The 19,487-nt window shown below is 46.2% G+C and overlaps 1 protein-coding gene across 2 annotated transcripts; it reads left to right on the top strand.

The window, feature by feature from the left end:
* Nucleotides 1-433: 433 nt before the first annotated feature.
* Nucleotides 434-18,732, top strand: IRF6 (interferon regulatory factor 6). 2 transcript variants are annotated; one of them, XM_032318452.1, is made up of 9 exons: nt 434-659; nt 4,933-5,016; nt 5,576-5,752; nt 9,765-9,969; nt 11,000-11,128; nt 13,847-13,990; nt 15,063-15,455; nt 16,143-16,261; nt 16,927-18,732. In XM_032318452.1, the coding sequence occupies exons 3-9, from the start codon at nt 5,579-5,581 to the stop codon at nt 17,149-17,151; spliced, it is 1,389 nt and encodes a 462-aa protein (XP_032174343.1). In that variant the 5' UTR covers nt 434-659; nt 4,933-5,016; nt 5,576-5,578; the 3' UTR covers nt 17,152-18,732. The 2 variants fall into 2 exon arrangements, with proteins under 2 accessions (XP_032174343.1, XP_032174344.1); XM_032318453.1 differs by lacking the exon at nt 434-659 and adding an exon at nt 3,100-4,823.
* Nucleotides 18,733-19,487: the final 755 nt, after the last annotated feature.

Raw genomic sequence — 19,487 nt, 5'->3', positions numbered from 1 at the left:
CAATAAAGTCAGAATTCCTGCTCTGGAAGCCACAAGGCTTCTCTCTCCAAGGGACTATAAGTGTCCTGAGTCTCTTTTCCATATCCCACTCGCTTACACAGGCCCAAAGGGAGTAGGGCCAGCCCAGAATCTCTAAACCCTTTTTTGTGGTTAACTGTCTCCATACGGCGGGGTAACTATGGGACAAGAGGAAAGGGGAGGCACCCTCTCCTCTTTAGATGTGACCTCCCAGTTTCCAAGACCACTAGCCCGGAGGCATAAGATCGAGACACGAGCCTGGGAATTTTCTCAGCCGGGGTTAGAAGCGGGAGAGTGAGGTGGGGAAGGGGCTGGGCTGCTCTGGGCCGCCAGGAACACAGAGATCCTATTTCTCTCAACCCGCCAATGCCGAACGCGAGAGGGCGTGGTCATACCTGGGAGGCGGGGCCGGACGGCGGAGGGGCGGTGGCGTCCCAGGGCGAGGCGCTGACGTGAGTTCGGCGCACCTGGGTTGGGCAGGTAAGGGCCGGTGCGGGACGCGGAGCCGAGCTCCAAGACTCTACCTGCGCAAAGCCAGGTGTGCTTGCCGGACCGATCAAGGAGAGCGGTGGCGACGGGGGATCTTAACTGGGGACGTGGTTCGGAGGGACGTCCGCTTCTTGTCGCCGGACTGAGAAAAGGTGAGGACGCTAACTTCTGAACACTAGCGTTGGAAGGGGGTGGGGGTGGGGTTTGGGGACACACCCGCCCCAGAGTTTGTGCGGTTAGGAACCTTGCTTGAGAACATCTGTTTGTTCGGGGAGACTTTCTGGGGCTGGGTGCCTGTCGCCCTGCTTTAGGTAGCTTCTGGGCGGTCCTAGCCCTGGAGCACGCGGGGCCCCTCCCGACCCCACACTTCTCTCTACTCTCTTTCCCTCCCTGCCCTACCGGAGTGTGCCTATCTCGGCCTCTACCCACCCACCACGGGATAGAGCTACGGCGCCTCCGCCCCTCCGGTCTTACCAGCTCGCTGGGCCGCTGGCCCGAGTCCCAAAGAGGGGGATTTCCTAGGCCTGCGGGCCTTTGGTCCTGGTAGATGTTTGGGGAAATGGGGATGGGGCTGCCAGGATTTTAGCCAGTTTGTTTTTCCTCCTTGAATTTGTTTGGCAGTCAGGCCCCTGTGTGGGGCCTGCGAGACACCCATGGATTTCCAAGTAGCCAAGCTTGGTGTTGGGCAGGGTGGCGCTGGGTGTGGTCGCTCTGGGGGTGAGGCCCTCTTCGCCTGAAGGGGATGGAGGGTGGCTGTGGAAAAATGGAGAAAGTCTCCCACCCCTGCCTGGAAAGGAGGCCTGGGGTGTCACTCTTTACACGGAGCCTGCTTTGTAGTAAAAGGGTCATCTCCGTTCCAAACCTGCTTTCCTAGTGGATATCAAAAGTGGAATCCAGGGAAGGGAGAGGGAGAAGGTGCTCCAGTAGGAGTTAGTGAAGGTTGGTGCTGACCCAGGAGAGTAGTTTAGGGTTAGATGTATGCATAATGCATGACAGCAGCTCCCAATACCCTGAAGCTCCCTCTCACCGCCCCCAACTTCAATCCAGCAGGGAAGAAGGGCATGGGAATTATGGCGAGAGGCACAGAATTTACCCCTAAGCAGGGCTAAACTAAATGGAGGGAAGGTTGGGGAACTTGGAACTACCTGGCAAGTGTGTTCTACTCTAAGCCAAACCGCTGGCCCAATCTCGAAGCTCGGCTTTGGGGTAGTGGTGCCCCTGGAAACTAGTCTGGGCAGGGGCTGCAACTAGTGGGGGTGGGGGTTGTTTATAGAGGACCAGCTCCCTGGAATGGGTGTGTGAGAGAGGACGGTTATGCCTTGGAGAGGTTGGAAGATCCCTGCTTAGTGCCCAGTGTGAGGGGAGTGGACAGGTGAGCATCTTTGTTCTTTGGCTGGGTAAGTACCTGTTGGAGACACAGGCTTTGAATTTCACTGTGATGGCAGCTAGAGATACCAGGGCTGAGTCCAGCTAGGCCAAGGTTCTGTGGGCATTGGGATTTGGGTGGTGTGAGTGTTTTGAACGAGAACTCTGATTCAGGTGTGTTTGGGGGTGGGTGTCATGGAGTCTCCTCCCTAACCACTTCCTTGGCCTTTCATGCTGCTGGGATCTTGTCAGTATTTTGGTTTACTTTCTTAGTGTGCAGAAGGAGGGACTTGGAAAGCAGGGCATTGTGGCAGGATTCAGTACTATGATGTACTCTGACTCAGGAGTATTGGGTCCAAGCCCCAGATGAAGCAGTTTTCTGTGTCTCAGTTAACCCAGCTATAAAATGGGGATAATAATAGTACTACTTCCAGATCATGAGGGTGAAATAATACATGTTAAATGAAAGTGCATGTAAAAAACTCTAAAGCCTATGTAGGTATGAAGGACTGTTGGTATCATAGTCTCAGCAGCTATGAAGATGAAAAGATGAAGGGCATCATCTCTTATACCTTCCAATGGCCAAGAAAGGTCTTCACTTCCTGTGGTTAAAGGAAATACTATGTGTAGGTGTTTTTCACTTTTTAAAGAAGATTTATTTATTTATTTGACTGAGAGAGAGAGAGAGAGGGAGCACAGGCAGGGGGAGCAGCAGGCAGAGGGAGAAGCAGGCTCCCGCTGAGCAGAGAGCCCTATGTGGGGCTCGCCGAGGACCCTGGCATCAAGACCTGAGCTGAAGGCAGACGCTTATCTGACTGAGCCACCCAGGTGCCTCAATTTTCTTTTCATTTTGTTATAAATTGAAGCATGTCATTGTAGGAAAATGTGAATCATACACAAAAGTATATACATATGTATAAAATCACCCATAATCCTATCACCAGGTAACCATTTTGGATGTCTTGTTACATTGGGTTATTTCTTTTACTTTTTTTTTTTTTTTAAGATTTTACTTATTTATTTGACAGACAGAGATCAAAAGTAGGCAGAGAGGGAGGCAGTGGTGGGGGAGGGGAAGCAGGGTCCCTGCTGAGCAGAGAGCCCAATGTGGAGCTCGATCTGAGGACCCTGAGATCATGACCTGAGCCGAAGGCAGAAGCTTTAGCCCACTGAAGGCAGAAAGGCACCCTTTCTTTTCCTTTCTTTAAATCATCTGTGTGTACGTGCATATGTATGCAAGTGCATGTTATGTTAAAGGATGGAGAGAATATGTTAAAGGATGGAGAGAATACTATATAGTCGATATGGTGTGCTGTATTTTCTCCCTTAACTTCATGTTGTAAACATTTCCCCAAATCCAATAAAAATTCTTCAGACGCCCCGTTGTTAATGGTTGCTTAATAGTGCAGCCTGTGAATATGTAATTAGCCATTTTCCTCTGTTATTTTGGTTGCTTCCAACTTTTCCCTCTCTGCCAGTTTTTAGAGCCCTAGGTACTGGGTGGCAGGTGGGGGAGATCTTGGCTGACTCTTTTTTGACTGAGTTGGAGAGGGTTAGCAGCGGTGCAGGTGAGGCATGAGGAAGGCAGGCTGGGGCGGGGTTGTACGTGCAGGGCCATCTTGAGAGAAGGTTGAGAACCCAGGACTCTGGATCTTAACAATCAGTCAGTCTCTGTGATATTGCTTCTTCCCTATGACTATGTGCAGGTTCCTGCGTTGACTTGGTTGCTTTAATTTTCTCTTGATGAATTATTGATCAACTATGATAAATGCTTTTCTTCAAAGTCCATGGTCCGTCTAGAACTGATTTCACATGTCTGACAAGCGTAGACACAGGACTTATGGCTGTTGCAATAGAAATTCTCAAATGTCCCTTACGAGGCTGACCAGTGTGGTGTCCATTTCCCCATTCGTCCTTCCCTTGCTCCATCCCCTTTCCAGTAGGCTGGGACTGAGGAGCAGAAGGTAGAACTTGTCCTTAGGAGAAGATGCATTCTCTTCTCCTTCTAAGGTAAATGTTTCCCCCCTGGTTTGATGGCTTCACTTGCTGCCCTACAAAGCAACCCAAACAAGGCCAAGAACATGGGTTCTGGGGACGGTTGAATACCGCATGCCAACCTGACCTGCCCACTCTAAGCTGTGCTCCCAGGGGGTAGGTTTCAGTTGCAGGACTTGTTAACTGGGTCAGAAGGCTCAGGTGAGAGCAGGTCCTGCCTTGCTCTTAAAGTGCCAGAAGCCAGCTTGATTTGGGTTTGGGTTTTCCCTGCTTGTTGGGAGTCTGGCTGGGGAAGGAAGTGGAGTTTGGGGCCACCCCCTCAGCTAAGCTCCTGTGAGTGGGAGCCTTCAGCTGACTCAACTGGTTTGGCTTCTGAACTGTGATCCAGGTGGGGACCTTCCTGGGTGTGAAGGTGACTTATTTATCTTCTTTTCCTCAGGCCGTTGTGGGGCTTGAGCAGTTCCAGTGTGGATTTCTTCAGGGAGTCTGACGGAAGCCATTTCTAACCGACATAGTGTTGGACACAGTAGCTGATGGATGTGTATTCGCTGAGGGAAGGCGATTTTGCAGACCTCACCTTAAGTAAAAACAAAGTAAAAGGAGAGTACACACAACAAAAAATACCTAAACACAACATCCCTGGCAAACAATTCTCTAGGGACCAGTTTTTCCTAAAGGCACCCAGCGTGGGCAGGCCTTTGTTTCCTGCTGTGAGTGTGGGCTGGTGCCGAATGTTATCTGCCGAGCCCGTGTGTTTTTATGAGGATCAATTGCAGACTTTACCCAGGCCGCCTCCTGCAACCTCCTGCAACCCGTGAGTTCACTCTAGCCTCTGTGGGGAGATAAACAGACCCAGGTGGAAGAGGCCAGCTTGTCTTATGGTTGTTTTTAGCAGTCTACGGTGAAGAGCCGTAGCACTTGATTATTCTTGGGCTCCTGGACTTTTCCAGACTCAGGTGTGAGAAGGGTCCTCAGAGCCTTTGTCTCCCATGTTCCCAAGTCTTCTGCAAGCCACTGGATTGTCCTGTGCATAACCAACTTGGGACCCCTTTTTCTTGATTACAGAGTCTTTGGCCAGCACAGAGGAAGGAGAGCTGACTCGAGGCCCAGCTCTTTAGATCCCCGTGGATACACTGCCCGCTCATCTCTGTAAGTGAGGACTTGGGAACCAGGACCTTGCCTCCTACCCCTCACCACGGTGCTGTCATTTCTTATTAAAATATTCCTGATCGTGTTGAGTTGCCTTGTCTGTAAAGAAGGTGTGCTTCAAATTCTTGCCCCTGTCTTTGCAGTTTCCATAACTTTTTTTCTCCTGTCTCCTGAGATGAGATTGCAGAGAGCAATTTCACTTCTCTTCCAAAGCCCTTGGTTCTTCAGGAAGGACCGTGTTCCAGCGGGGATGATGTCATCTTTTATTATTTTCCTGCTTCAGGATTTAAATAGGAGAAATGTGATCTACTTACATGATAAGTCTGATTTGGCTAGAACATGAAGTATAAATGGCTTTGGAATAAGAATCAAAAGAACCTTTTAACCTCTTTTCTTTTCTTCCCCACCTGGCACAGTCTATTCCCATATTTAGTTTCTTTGCTGTAATCTAATGAAACTGTAGCTCTATCATACGGGAACAGTGGCTGGGAAAAGTTCCCAGAGGCTGGCCTAATTCTCCTGCTCTCCCCACTCTCTACCCTCCCTCCCCCTCCCCTAGATCATGGCCCTCCACCCCCGCAGAGTTCGGCTGAAGCCCTGGCTGGTGGCCCAGGTGGATAGTGGCCTGTACCCCGGGCTCATCTGGCTACACAGGGACTCCAAACGCTTCCAGATTCCCTGGAAACATGCCACCCGGCATAGCCCCCAACAAGAGGAGGAAAATACCATTTTCAAGGTAAAGGGCTTCTTCCACCATCTGACTTAAAATGCTTTCCAGTTCTGTCAGAGTTTTCTGGGTTTTTCGGTTGTTGTTTTGTTCCGTTTTTTATTTTGGCATGAGGAGTACACTAGATCCCAAATGCTGATGCCTCAGAGAGAATGTTTATGAAGGGGTTGCCCAAACTTAGGCACAGTAATTTCTCTTGCCGGGACACGTCTGTGATTTTGAGGGTGTTTATTCTTTCCCACTGGCTAACGGTGCTCAACTCATATCCCAAAAGATCCCGGGAGCAGTTGGTAAAACTGCAAGTGATTGTGTTGGTGTGGTTGTTCCAAAACCTCCCAAAGGCCAGCAAATGACCCTTGCTCTTCATGCCCTCAGGGCTCTGGCTATGAAGAGAGGTGCCTGGGCCTGGGAATGACTCTCCAGACCAGGGCAGAACTACTGATTGTTGGCAGCCTCCTAACATAGCCTGTAGGGTGGATGTAGAGGGCCCTCTGCATGGTGTTCTTTTGATATTAAAATACCTTGCCCCATGCATAACCTCTGCTTAAAACTTAATGGTGATCTAGTACAGGTTTTTCTTCTACAAGTATATTTTCTTAAATAAAAAATAGCTCTGATGTGAGCATTGTTTTACTTAACAGAAAACAAGATTTAATCACACTGCATTTTACAAAATTCAGTGAAGCCGAAGTTTGGCTTAAGGCAGAAGTCGGTGGGAAGCTGGTCACGGGAAGGGGTGGAATGTGGTTTCTAATCCCAGACCCTGTGCCTTTGCTTGCGACCAACTTCTCTGTGCAGGTCAGCCTTCTGCCTCACGAGTTGCTTTAGTTCCTGCATCTCCAAGACACGGAGGAGTGAGTTTAGCTTTTTCTTCCTTTATAAGCTGGAAGTCAGAAGTGAAATCTAGTCCCTACCCTGGGCCTCTCAAGATTGACGCCCCACTTCTTGCTGAGATTGGATCAGAAGATGTGGGCTCACCCCTCAAAGGAGAGCCGTCCTAGAGATGTTTCCCACCCAACTCTGTTATATCAGGTGTAGACACGAGAGGCAGAGGGAAAATTGGCCTGAAAGCACTTAGAAGGAAAGTATATGAGCGCTTTTAATTTAAAAAATGATAGGGAAAAACATCTGTAAACCAGCCCCAATGATTGAAGCTGGCATTGGGAGGGAATGGGCCTGCCTCAGCCCAGCCGGCCTCTGGCTGTGGCCATGGTCTGAAACTGCATTTGCTGTTGGTGGCTGGGAGTGGCTGGCCGTGGGGGAAGACGCTGGTTTCTGAAAGTCTCACTCATGAGAGTGGTCTGCACACAGGGCTTGAGAAAAACATGGCTGCGGGAAGCTTGTCTTGCTTATGTTTGTATCTCTGTTTGCAGAATGCTAAGGGAGGGCCTTAAAAGTCAGGAGAAAAGTGAGGGCACTTTCACAGATCCCAAGTTCTGAGAGGCCTTGGGCAGGATTTGTGGGAGCAGGAAGGAGGCAGGGGACCTGCTCCTTAAATGGGTGCCTGCTCTGTATCCCTTGTCCATTGTCTCATTGAATTCTCAGCAACTGTGTAAGGGAGGTATTACCCAGTGTTGTAGGTGCAGAGGCTGAGTCTCTGAGGGGCTAAATAACTTGCCCAAATCACACAGCTAGTGAGGGGCTAAATAACTTGCCCAAATCACACAGCTAGTGTGGCCAGGATTTGAACCCAAGCCTGTCTGCTCCCCCATTACCATCTACTCCATTCTGACCAGGAATTGGAAGTCCTGGTTTCACATCCTAGCATCAGTTGCACGTATGGTCTTGAACATGTCACATAATCTCTTTGGGCTTTAGCTTCCCCTTCAGTAAAATGGGGGATGAAACCAGTCTTGCCTGCCTCACAGGATTGTTATGAGAATTGAGTGAAATAATGTGTAGGGAGGGACTAGTGAATTACCAATTAAAATACAGAGGTTACTTCCATTTCTGGAAGAGAAGTAGTAGGGACCTGCACAGTGACCTGAGTGTCAGAAGCAAGACCCAGAATGGGTTGAGTATGTCCTGTTTATAAATCACTATGATTGCCACGGGGTGGGTAGCCCCGCTGCTGCATCGACCTCTGCGTGGGCCCTGAGGAGGAATGACCGTGTTGTGAGCCAGAAGGCTGCGGCTGTGGTTCTGGCTTAGTTTGGCTGCTCTCCATGGAGGGGCAGGGATTTAAGGAGCCACAGAAATATTTAGACCTGAGCCAAAGTCAGCACAGCCCAAGCCGGCTGGGCGGGGCCAGAGCAGGAGTGGGTACCAGGGATCAAATAAACGGAAGGGAAGATGTAGTGAGCCAGCAGTCAAGTACCACCAGGCACCACTAGAGATGTGCTTCTCAGATACTGCGGACCAGTGACATCAACATCCCCTATAAGAGCTGGATGGAACGGAGCCAGCACAGCCATCTGGGGCAGCACCCATTTCTCAGACCTCCACATTCTGTACTGCAGAACTACACTGCAGGTGCTCGAGTCTGAGGACGTGGTAAGAAGTGAATCTGAATTAGAAGAGGAGGACTGAAATTTGTTTTGGAAAAAACTTCCTGATGATTGTCAGGGTCTGGGGCAGGGAGTGATTGAGGGAGGTCAGAAATCTCAAAGGATGGGGCAGAAAATTTCCATTTCAGCTTGAGGTTAGAAGCAGAGGCAAGGAGTTGGAACTGGACATGAGCCCTGTCCATTTCCACAAGCTGGGGTGTGCTTCCTGGTCTTGAGGGCTCTGCTAATGACATCCCCCTTTTATGCACCAGAAGGTAACATCCTGAAGAAAGCATAGAGCTTTGAGAGTATGTTAGCAGTGGGGGAGAGTGGGTAGGCCATGAGTGGAAACACACATGCCTCTGGACCCAGAAATGGAGAACGAGTGAGGAGGAGTCAAAGCAGTTTTAGCTCATACCTGGTGTTTGCAGCAAAGTATTTCCAATGAAGTGGGACTCTGAGGAACTAGGGAAGGGCAAAGGGTGTGGGATCAGTCCAATGAGGCCCTCCGCCTCCAGCTGGACTCCCAGACTGTGCTGCCTTGCCCTCCGACAGGCTATTATGCCTAAAGGCACATGTTTTCTACAGTTATTTATGCATCAGATTGAAGAATGTAGGGGGAGGGAACAGCAAGGCCAAACTCTTCATATCACATGGCGTCTCCCTTTGTCATCTTATAAAAGTAATTAATGTAAAAAACAAGCCAAAAAAAAAATTGACCTGAAATCCTGCTCTCCAAAGTTATCATTAGCATTTTGGGGTATATAGCGGACACTTGAACATGGGTTGGAACTTCATGGGTCCACTTATTTATTAATTTATTTATTTATGTGTGTGTTTATTTATTTATTTATTTATTTACTTACTTAATAATCTCTATACTCAACATGGGGCCCCAACTCATGACCTGGAGATCAAGAACCGCATGCTTTTTTAACTGAGCCAACCAGACACCCCTGTACACGTCCACTTACGTGCAGATTTTCTTTCAATGAGTACAGTACTATAAATTATATTTTCTCTTCCTTATGATTTTCTTAATAGCATTTCCTTTTCTCTAGCTTGCTTTATTATAAGAATATAGTCTATAGTATAAAAAATGTGTATTAATCAGCTGATCCAGTAAGATAGTTCAGTTTTGGGGAGTCAAAAATTAAATATGTGGATTTTTGACAGTGCAGAGGGTCAGTATTCCTGACCCCTGTATTGTTCAAGGGTGAACTGTATTTTTTCCAGGCCCTTCTTTATTTCTAACCTTTATTATAGCCACCCTTGACAGGTGGTGCTGGCACCAACAGTTGAGATAAGGCTCCTCCTTTCAAAAGATTATGTTTGCATATGGCTTAATGTCCCTCTGGTGCTGCCTGGCCAGGGCCTGAGGGTGGGGCTTCCTGCTGCAGGCTCTGTAAGTGGGCATGGGGATGGCGGGGCAGTCAGGCCCGGGTGTATGTGCTCATGTGTATGAGCAAGGGTGAACACATTCGGCAGTATTTCTGGGCAACGGCAGGCATTCACTGTGGTTTCCTGTTCCTCAGGCCTGGGCTGTGGAGACAGGGAAGTACCAGGAAGGGGTGGATGACCCTGACCCAGCTAAATGGAAGGCCCAGCTCCGCTGTGCTCTCAACAAGAGCAGGGAATTCAACCTGATGTACGATGGCACCAAGGAGGTACCCATGAACCCGGTGAAGATATACCAAGTGTGTGACATCCCGCAGCCTCAGGGATCAATCATTAACCCAGGTGAGGCCCCAGCTGCTGGCAGGACAGGTGGACAATAAGCCAGGTTCTGGGCTGGACTCTTTAAAGAGATAGTTGACTTGAACATCACTTACAAAGTTTAGTTACAAAGCAAGAAAGCCTTTCTCTAGGAAGGACCTGGAGAACAAAAGATACGTCAGCAAAATCTTCTTGTTCACTTAGGGGAATAGTTACTAGCCTGACTGTTTAAAAGAATGAGAAAGTAGAGGGAGTATAGAGACCTATTGTAGGAAGAGCTTCCCTTGGGACTCAACACTGAGAGGAGAGGTCAGGTGGTTTTGAAGATGGAGGAATTAAAAACTTAGGAGGTTTGAGTTCTGAACCTGGCTCTTATCATTTTGCTCCTTATGGGACATGGAATCTAGTCATTTGACCTTTGAGCCTCAGTTTCTTCAGTGGTAAAATCTGGGTTCTCATCTTTCCTGCCTACCTCAAAGACTATTGTAAGACTCAATTGACATGACATTTTAAAGCTATTAAGTTCCCTTTACAAATGTTGGATGAGTGATTATTTAATTTGTAGGATACTTTTCCTAAGAGAATACCACCCGATCCTCCTGTTTACCCAGGGCTTTGGAAGTACCGAGAGCCGGGTGATTTAGACTTGTTCTCCAATGGATCTAGTGAGGCCCTGCCAAGAGGGAAGGGTCTGTCCTCACATTAAGCTTACAAAGGGGAGAAATTATGTCCTTGAGTCCTTAAAAGGGAAGCTAATGTGTAGCAAGAGGTTTAAAGGTGGGAATTAAGAGATTTCTAAGAAAGGGGATAGGGTCTGCAGTTCCTGGGTAGGAGAGAAGAGAGCTTACATTAGAGCTCAGTAGGAGGAGTTAGAGCCAGAGATTAATACACCTTTGGTTCCCACTCTTTTTGGCTAGGGCATTGGGGGTGCATATTGAGCTCTAGATGCCTCTGTACTAATAATAATACCTAGCATATAGAGCCATCAGCTATAAGGATGACAGTGCAACCCCAGCAGCTCACTTGTGGGATGATGTGTTTGTTTCTCGGTTAGGATCCACTGGATCTGCTCCTTGGGATGAGAAGGATAATGATGTAGATGAAGAAGATGAAGAAGATGAGCTTGATCAGTCACAGCACCATGTTCCCATCCAGGACACTTTCCCCTTCCTGAACATCAATGGTGAGTGGGGATGGTCAGTGGTGGTACAGAAGAATGAAGAGGGTGGAACAGGCTTTGACTTAACAACTACGGACTCAGCCCCAGCTGCACTGGGAGCAGTGATGAGGCCTTGTGGCCAAGCTGCTGGTCTACTAACAAGTAGGGGCCATAGACGGGAACCCTGCTGGCCCAGTTATCCCAGTGGGCAGCTTCCAGGCATAGAGAACATCTTCGGAATCTTACAGATAATTCAGAGAAATTAAACAAATTCATTCTTAGTCCCATATAAAAATACATCAGTTGTTATAAATTGCGCTAATTTCCTTGAGCCAGCTGTAGATATCATTTTGACGAATTATATGCAAAGTCTTCCACTATTTCCCTTGATACAAATTTTGTGTCACTTTCTTAGCAGGGTATCTACTCTGCTAAGGCTATGTCCTGGGAAACTTGTGGTTTCTACAATACTTGGCTTTGATAGAATTTATCTGCAAGAGACTTTTTGCTTCTTTTATGCTCTTTTTGAATTAAGCTTCCCAGGAAAAATGAGTTGAGGGGTTGGAAGGTCACTGTAACAGAGCAGGTACTGACTCTTCCATTGCACATTCTGAGGATGCTCAAATACAAGGTGAAGTGCTCTTCAGCATCTTCACTTGAACTGTCAACTGAAATGTTACTAGTCTAATGCCGTGCACTAGTTGAGTTGAGAAGCTCATCACTCCATTTCTAGTTCCATCTGGCTGCTCTGGGTCAAATGAGATACTTATGCCACTTAGAAAAAGTTATCAAAATGATTCCTTTGGGAGTTTGGAGTCCCCTACCTTAGGTGATTCCCTTACCTTTAAGAATCAGGAAATAACTCTTATTTTCTGTCCACTTTCCCTCCTTCACTTAACCTGCTATTTATATCTTTACAACCAAGGGATGAGTACAGAAAATTATCATTGAGCTCTCTCAGGTCAATATTGTCACATGCTACATTCCCACTTAGTGATTTGAGTTGGATATCTGGAAATACGAGATTTGTTCCCAAATCCTTGGCTGATTCATTCTGTTATTTTCGCCCATTAAAAGGGTGCAACCTATTTCCAGGACCCTGATTTCATATTTTCTGTTCATATTTTACCAAAGCAAATTTTTTTTGCCTTATGTTAGGGGTTGCTTTGGATCATTTTGGGAAGATGTGGGACATCTATTTAAAAAGCGGCACCTGGGTGGCTCAGTTGGTTGGGCGTCCCATTCTTTTTTTTTTTTTTTTAAACAACGTGGCCACACGTTCTTTTTTTTTTTTTTTTTTAAGATTTTATTTATTTATTTGACAGACAGAGATCACAAGTAGACAGAGAGGCAGGCAGAGAGAGAGAGGGAAGCAGGCTCCCCGATGAGCAGAGAGCCCGATGTGGGACTCGATCCCAGGACTCTGAGATCATGACCTGAGCCGAAGGCAGCGGCTTAACCCACTGAGCCACCCAGGCGCCCCTGGGCGTCCCATTCTTGATTTCAACTCAGGTCATGATCTCAATTTTTGGGATCCAGCCCCAAGTTAGGCTCTCTGCTCGGGGAGGGGAGGGGGGCAGTCTGCTTAAGGATTCACTCTCTCTCTTTCCCTTTGCCCCTCCCCTCGTTTGTGCACATGCTGTTTCTCAAATAAATAAATAAATCTTTAAAAATAAAATATAAAAACAAAAGAAAATGGGTACATTGATTTAACCAGACTTTTGCACAAACGGTCAAAGAAACATTACTTCTATGATTTCAGAGCCCTTGGGGCAGAGGAAGAAGAATTGTTGAAGAATAGATGCCTAAGAGGTGAGGCTAGGAGGAGAAATCTCTAGACTTTGGAGTGAACCAACTTTGAGAATAGCAAGAAATAGGATGGGTATTTCATTTTCTTTCCTAAAAGCTATTAATTGGATACTTTTGAATAAATATTGGTCTTACATGTTTTAAAATTCATAATGGTACCAAAAGGTTTTCCTCCCTTTCTGTCTCTGACCCCCTATTTGGTTTCCCTGGAAGAAACTGATCCTTTTAGATTTTTTGATACCCTTCCAGATGTTTTGTGCACGTAAAAGTATTTGTGTTTATTTATTTTATTTTTATTTTGAAAAGATTTTATTTATTTATTTGATAGAGAGAGGCACAGCGAGAGAGGAACACAAGCAGGGGGAGTGGGAGAGGGAGAAGCAGCTCCCCAAGGGGCAGCGAGCCCGATGTAGCGCTTGATCCCAGGACCCTGGGATCATGACCGGAACTGAAGGCAGACACTTAACTGACAAAGCCACCCAGGCACCCCAGTATTTATTTGTTTTTAATGGAATTTCTATGTACCCAAAGATAATCAACTAATTCAACTGAGTTCATTTTATAGAAGAGTTCATTTTGTAGAAGACAGCCAACTTCTATGTAATTGCTGGGGTGAAAATCTGTAACAGGGAACCTTTCATTCATGCTCATTCTAATTTAACCCCAGAGAATACTCATATGTTTGGTTATCTTCAGCAAATGCACGTTTTCAGAACTTTGAGTTTATGGGAGAATTAATATGATTAGGAAGTAGAAGCAGGGGAACTGTATCTCTTTTTGTGTCAGTTGTGGAAATCATTGATGGGCTGCCACATGGAGTCATAGTCCAGTGTTTGACTCTTGTCTGTCAGCCTTGTTAGGTTTTAAAGCCCCGAGCCAGGTGATGTACAAACGTGGTGCCCCTGCCTGCTCACCCACAGCTTTTTGTTCTAGGTTCTCCCATGGCACCAGCCAGTGTGGGCAACTGCAGCCCTGAAGCAGTGTGGCCCAAAACTGAGCCTCTGGAAATAGATGTACCCCAGGCACCTATACAGCCCTTTTATAGCTCTCCAGAGCTGTGGATCAGCTCTCTCCCAAGTAAGTGAGACTTGATCTTTCTAGCTGGGTCTTCAGCTCCTATTACAGTCCCTTTTCCTGCCCCACCTTCTGCCTCCATTTCTTTGCCATATATAGAATAGCTACCCATCCTATAGGCAGCCTCTGTCTGGTTCCTGACTGGCTGATGAGTCATCAGGGAAGAAGTGAAGAAACATTAGTTCATATCTGCCTGCCCATGGGGATGCTGTGATAAGTTGCAGCTCAGGGTTACTCACCTGTTAGGTGAGTGGAAGGCCTGGGTTCATCAGTTTGTCTAGGGGATCTGGACTTAAGGCCAGTTGAGGGATAGGAAGATTAATGGCCATGAATTTGATCAAGAAGGTTCTTGGATTTTGTGGGGCTTTTGGAAGGGAGAAAATAATTCTGAATTGAACACAAATTGATCTCAATGAAGAACCAGTGTCACTGCCCCATCTCCCTTTCATGGTATGCATCGTGGTAGTGGGGATGGGGTGGAGGGTGGGAATGTGAGGGCTAGTATTTGGTCCAAGAGAGTAATAGCTTTGATAAGACCTGTAAGGTTCAGTGGAGGCTTGATGAGTAAAAATTTACTTTGCCATGAGCTGTGCGTCCTTTTATGGTAAATTGTTAGAACAAATCCTCAGAGTGTGCTCATGTGTGTAATTTTCAGAAAGATAAGATGGCTTGGTATTTTTTCTTACTCTTCTGATTTCTTTTAAAATGAGCCAAAAATGAGACACAAACTAGATAACCTTAGTTTTTAGCTGCTTCCATGTCCACTGATGTGAACACTTCAGTCAGTATAAATGAGGAGACTGAACCAAGAAGTTTGCTTGGAGAGATTCTAGCCCTTAGGGTGTAATGATTAAACAGAGATAGTATATGTGGACCTTGAACTATCTGCTTTTAAGGTAGTCTTTCGACTGAATAGTTCAGGGATAGGTTGATGTCTTCCTTTGTTGCAGGAAGGATAACGGTGGTGGTGACCTTCCTGAATGCTGGTCGAAAGGTGGCTTGATCTTGATGGACTTGGATGAGTCCCAGGCAGAGCATTAGAGCAGGACTCTCACTGTACTCTCTCACCTTGCAGTGACTGACTTGGACATCAAGTTTCAGTACCGTGGGAAGGAATATGGGCAGACCATGACCGTGAGCAACCCCCAGGGCTGCCGGCTCTTCTATGGGGACCTGGGTCCCATGCCTGACCAAGAGGAACTCTTTGGTCCCGTCAGTCTGGAGCAGGTGAAGTTCCCAGGTCCAGAGCATATCACCAATGAGAAGCAGAAGCTGTTCACCAGTAAGCTGCTAGACGTCATGGACAGAGGACTGATCCTGGAGGTCAGCGGTCATGCCATTTATGCCATCAGGCTGTGCCAGTGCAAAGTGTACTGGTCTGGGCCATGTGCCCCATCGCTTGTTGCCCCCAACCTGATTGAGAGACAAAAGAAGGTCAAACTATTTTGCCTGGAAACGTTCCTTAGTGGTAAGTCTTTCTTCAGAAGGTTGGTGGTTGGGGGCTTCACCCCAGAAGTAGGTTTTCCAGCTTCCCAACCCCCTTTCCTGGCTCTTCAGGTATCTTAAAAAAACTCCTGGAGGAAGTAAAGGTAGAAGAGAACCTTAGTTCTGAGAAATGAAAGTGACCCGCGCAACAAAGAAGGGCATTTCACTCCAAAGCTATGTACTTGGAAGCTAATTTTAGTTTGGTTGTGGCTCCTTTAGTGGCAGAAGAGGGAGACAGCCTTGTTATTACTGCCAGATGCTGCCGCTGCCACCTTAACTTTGGAAGTTGACTTCATCATAATCAGCAAAACATACTCTTCTCATTTGGGAAATACCAAGTGGCAAATTCAAGCAAATAGATTTAGGAAGAACACTGAGATGTGGATTTTACAATACAATTTGAACCCCAGGTCTAGTTCAATGATATCCTCAGAACCCTCAGAAATGATAAAAGTGTTCTTATTTGTGTTGTCCACAATGGCTCACATGGGGCAACTGAGTACATGAATGTGACTCATAATGACTAAGGAACTATTTAATTTTAATTAATTTAAATGTAATAGCCACATGTGGCTAGTGACCACTAAATTGGGCAGCCCAGAAAATGGTATTTTACTGAGTGGATATGGAATGGCCAAGTATACCAAGCTTGCTCTTCCACCTTCTACAGATCTCATTGCCCACCAAAAAGGACAGATAGAGAAGCAGCCACCATTTGAGATCTACTTATGCTTTGGGGAAGAATGGCCAGATGGGAAACCCCTGGAAAGGAAACTCATCTTGGTTCAGGTGAGGATATAAGGATATGTCAACAACTCTTTGCCTTTTTACCAGTGCTTTAGCCCCAGGACTAGGATTGTGCTGAGCAAAGATCCATCAGCCTATGTATGTTTTAATCCCATCAAATAGAATAGCAGACTCAAGTTTTGTTTATTGTAAGAACCAAGTAGGACCACGCTGGAGCACAGAGGTCCTCAAAATGGATGACTGGCTTAGTGAAGACCTTACCTTGCATTCTTTTATTGACATTAGAGTCTTGCTGAAACCTAACAGGATATGGTCCTTTCTAGCTCTTTTAGAAAGACCTTTTGAGTTACTTTTAAGAGTGTAACCTTATTCTAGTAAGTGGCAGCAAGACCACTTGGATTTGGTTCCTGGATTTGTAAAAAAAAGATAGCCAACAGATGAAATGTGGGTAAGAGACGTCCTAAATAAGCAGCTGTTTATCTAGGCATGTGATTTAATGAAACATACAGGTTCTTTACCTTCATTTGAACCAAGTTCTAGAGTGAGCCTTAGCAAGATGGTCTAGAGAGAAGAAGGCATACACTCTATCATAAGGGGTGGCAGCTTTCCTAGGACCTCACTGGTCCTTTCTATCATTTTGAGTCCCTCCTGCTGCTTAAAAATACCTTCTCTTCAGTGGATACCTGTGTGTTCTGTGTCCTGAACAGGTTATTCCAGTGGTAGCTCGGATGATCTACGAGATGTTTTCTGGTGATTTTACACGGTCCTTTGACAGTGGCAGTGTCCGCCTGCAGATCTCAACTCCAGACATCAAAGATAACATCGTTGCTCAACTGAAGCAGCTGTACCGCATCCTCCAAACCCAAGAAAGCTGGCAGCCCATGCAGCCCGCCCCCAGCATGCAACTCCCCCCTGCCCTGCCAGCCCAGTAATCATGAATGCCATCTTTTTTTACAATATTGTACATAGCGGTATTTTTTATTATTCAGATTTACCCAGCTTTTGAACCTCTTCCTTCTAACAATGTTAGTGGCCTTTGATTCTCCACAGTATGCCTGGCTTTTAAAGTTGATTTAATTTATGGAAAAAAATCACCTTTCATAGTCCCCCTTTCTTTTTGAAACCTCCCAGTGTTAGTGTAATGTAGTAGAGGGAGATTTGGCCTGGGACTTTGGACACCAGCATTCTAGCTGCAGCTCTGCTTCAGTGACCTTGAACTACCAACTCATTTAACCTCTAGGCTTCAGATTAATTCCTGTAAAACGAAGGGGTTGGAACAGTGCCTGAAATAATGCCAGTTAAAACTCTGACCTGATGACTTCATTCTACTTGTACAAGGCATACCGGCCTGGAATAGAACCCTTCTGCATTGTTCTTGCACCATATTTTTTTCTTGCTTTCATTAAAGTTGCAAGCACTGATTTGTCCAAGATTGATCTCCGTTTGACCTGTTCTGCTAGTATAGGAAGCTGGCTCCCTGACGGAGTAAGTGAGAGGGAGGGGAGCTGGCTGGTTGCTTAGGAACCAAGCTTGATATCTAAATAGAAATAGGTGCCAAAGTCTGAAAAGTCACCTGGTCTGTGGAGTAAATGCTCATAAACAGCTCCTCAAGGCAATCTGTCAGCAGAAGGCCTAGGGATTCTGCACAGTTGGTTGTCAGGTGTTTACCTTGCCACCACTCAATAACACTCAGAATGTGGTAGGTGAGAGTGTATGACTCAGTGGTACCTTTCAGAGAGGATAGAGCTTTTTCTTCTTTCTTCTTTGAGGAAGAGCTGGGAGTGAGCTGGGCATCTAGGACAAATTCCTGACTAAAAAAGGGACAGTTCCTTTTTGTTTTAAAACTTACAGTTTTGCTATCGTTTGGACTTTTTGCAGTTGAAAAATTGGGGTATTCAGGGTGAAGGAGGACTGGGCAGTGCTCTTCTGCCAAAGGCTCATCTGGCCCAAATCTACTTGTCCTCTTTCTTGTGGAGGTAGCTGGGTGTGAACTATTCAGGTGAAGAGTGGTGTAGAACACTGTAGCTATGGCTGCCACAGACTGGTCTTATCTATTAACTCTTGCTCCATCTTCCATTTTTTTGCCTTACCCCCAACCTTTAAAAAAAAAAAAAAAAAGACAGTATAATTTAAACTCTAAGACCTAAATGGAAAGCAAGATATTAATCTCTGGTTGCAGGCCTCTAAGGCTCTTGAATACTGATGCCTCTTTGTGCCAGGCCATTACAAGAAAACCCATGTCTAGTGTACTACCCTTAAACTAGGCCATCCAGGCCATTCCCTACTTGCTACTGTAGTTGAACTAGCTGAAAAATCAGGTAGCTTCAAAAGCCATAAGCTCAATTTGGTTACAGGTGGCAGAGGGACTTACTTAGAATGCTGAAGCTATGTTTTTAGTATCTCTAAGGGATGTAGTGGGATCTGCTGTTAAACTAAAGCATGACCAAGAGAAATCTGGGTAAATGTCAGGTGCTCAGCTGTGAGCAGCATTTGGGCTTCTAGAAATCAGGAAACATGCAAGGTACAGAAACTTTGTAATTTTTGGTCATTTTGGTTGAGTGGGTAACATGGAGGATTTGGTTTTGGTGTCTGGCTAACTCTGTAACTGCACAGCTCAAAGTTAAAAAGAGCCCACTGTAGGTAAAGTGGAGGGCAACTGCTAGATCTGGGTTGTCCTTTCCCCTTATGCTATGAAACACTAATTGCCAGGCTCTCCATCTGGATAGAGGCCCAGAAAAGAGTTGCTGGCAAAAGGTGATGAAGATTGTGTTCTGAAGAGCCAAGAAGGATCAAACTTGTATGTAACTGTAATGAAAAGCTTACATAGATGCCAGAGGAATGGATGAGTAGTTTTGTGTAGTCTTAACTAGAGAGACTAGTTTCTTCTATGTTTTTTATTGTTTTCAGAATGCTGGGAGAAAAGTGCCTGGTGGCTCAGTTGGTTAAGAGCTGGACTGAGGGTCATGAGATTGAGCCCCACATCTCCATGCTCAGTGGGGAGTCTGCTTGAGATTTTCTTTTTCCTCTTCCTCTCCCTGCCCTCACTCACTCTCTCTAATAATAAATACATTTTTCAAAAGAAACAAAACAAAACAAAACCACTGGGTGAGTGTGTGCAGGGCTGTTCACTGATCTCCCTCACTGCTCCTTCTCTGGTCCCGATGGATAGATAGATACCAGGTGCCCTTTCTTTCTTGGAGACTGTTAGTTTTGGTTGCTACGCCGCACACTCTCTTGGTGTGGTCTGCTTTCTTGCCTCCACCTTGCT

The sequence above is a fragment of the Mustela erminea genome, chromosome 17 (assembly GCF_009829155.1).
Source record: "Mustela erminea isolate mMusErm1 chromosome 17, mMusErm1.Pri, whole genome shotgun sequence".
NCBI classification, from domain to species: Eukaryota; Metazoa; Chordata; class Mammalia; order Carnivora; family Mustelidae; genus Mustela; species Mustela erminea.
Note: the sequence above shows the minus strand (reverse complement) of the source record. Positions and strands in the feature narration are given on the sequence as shown.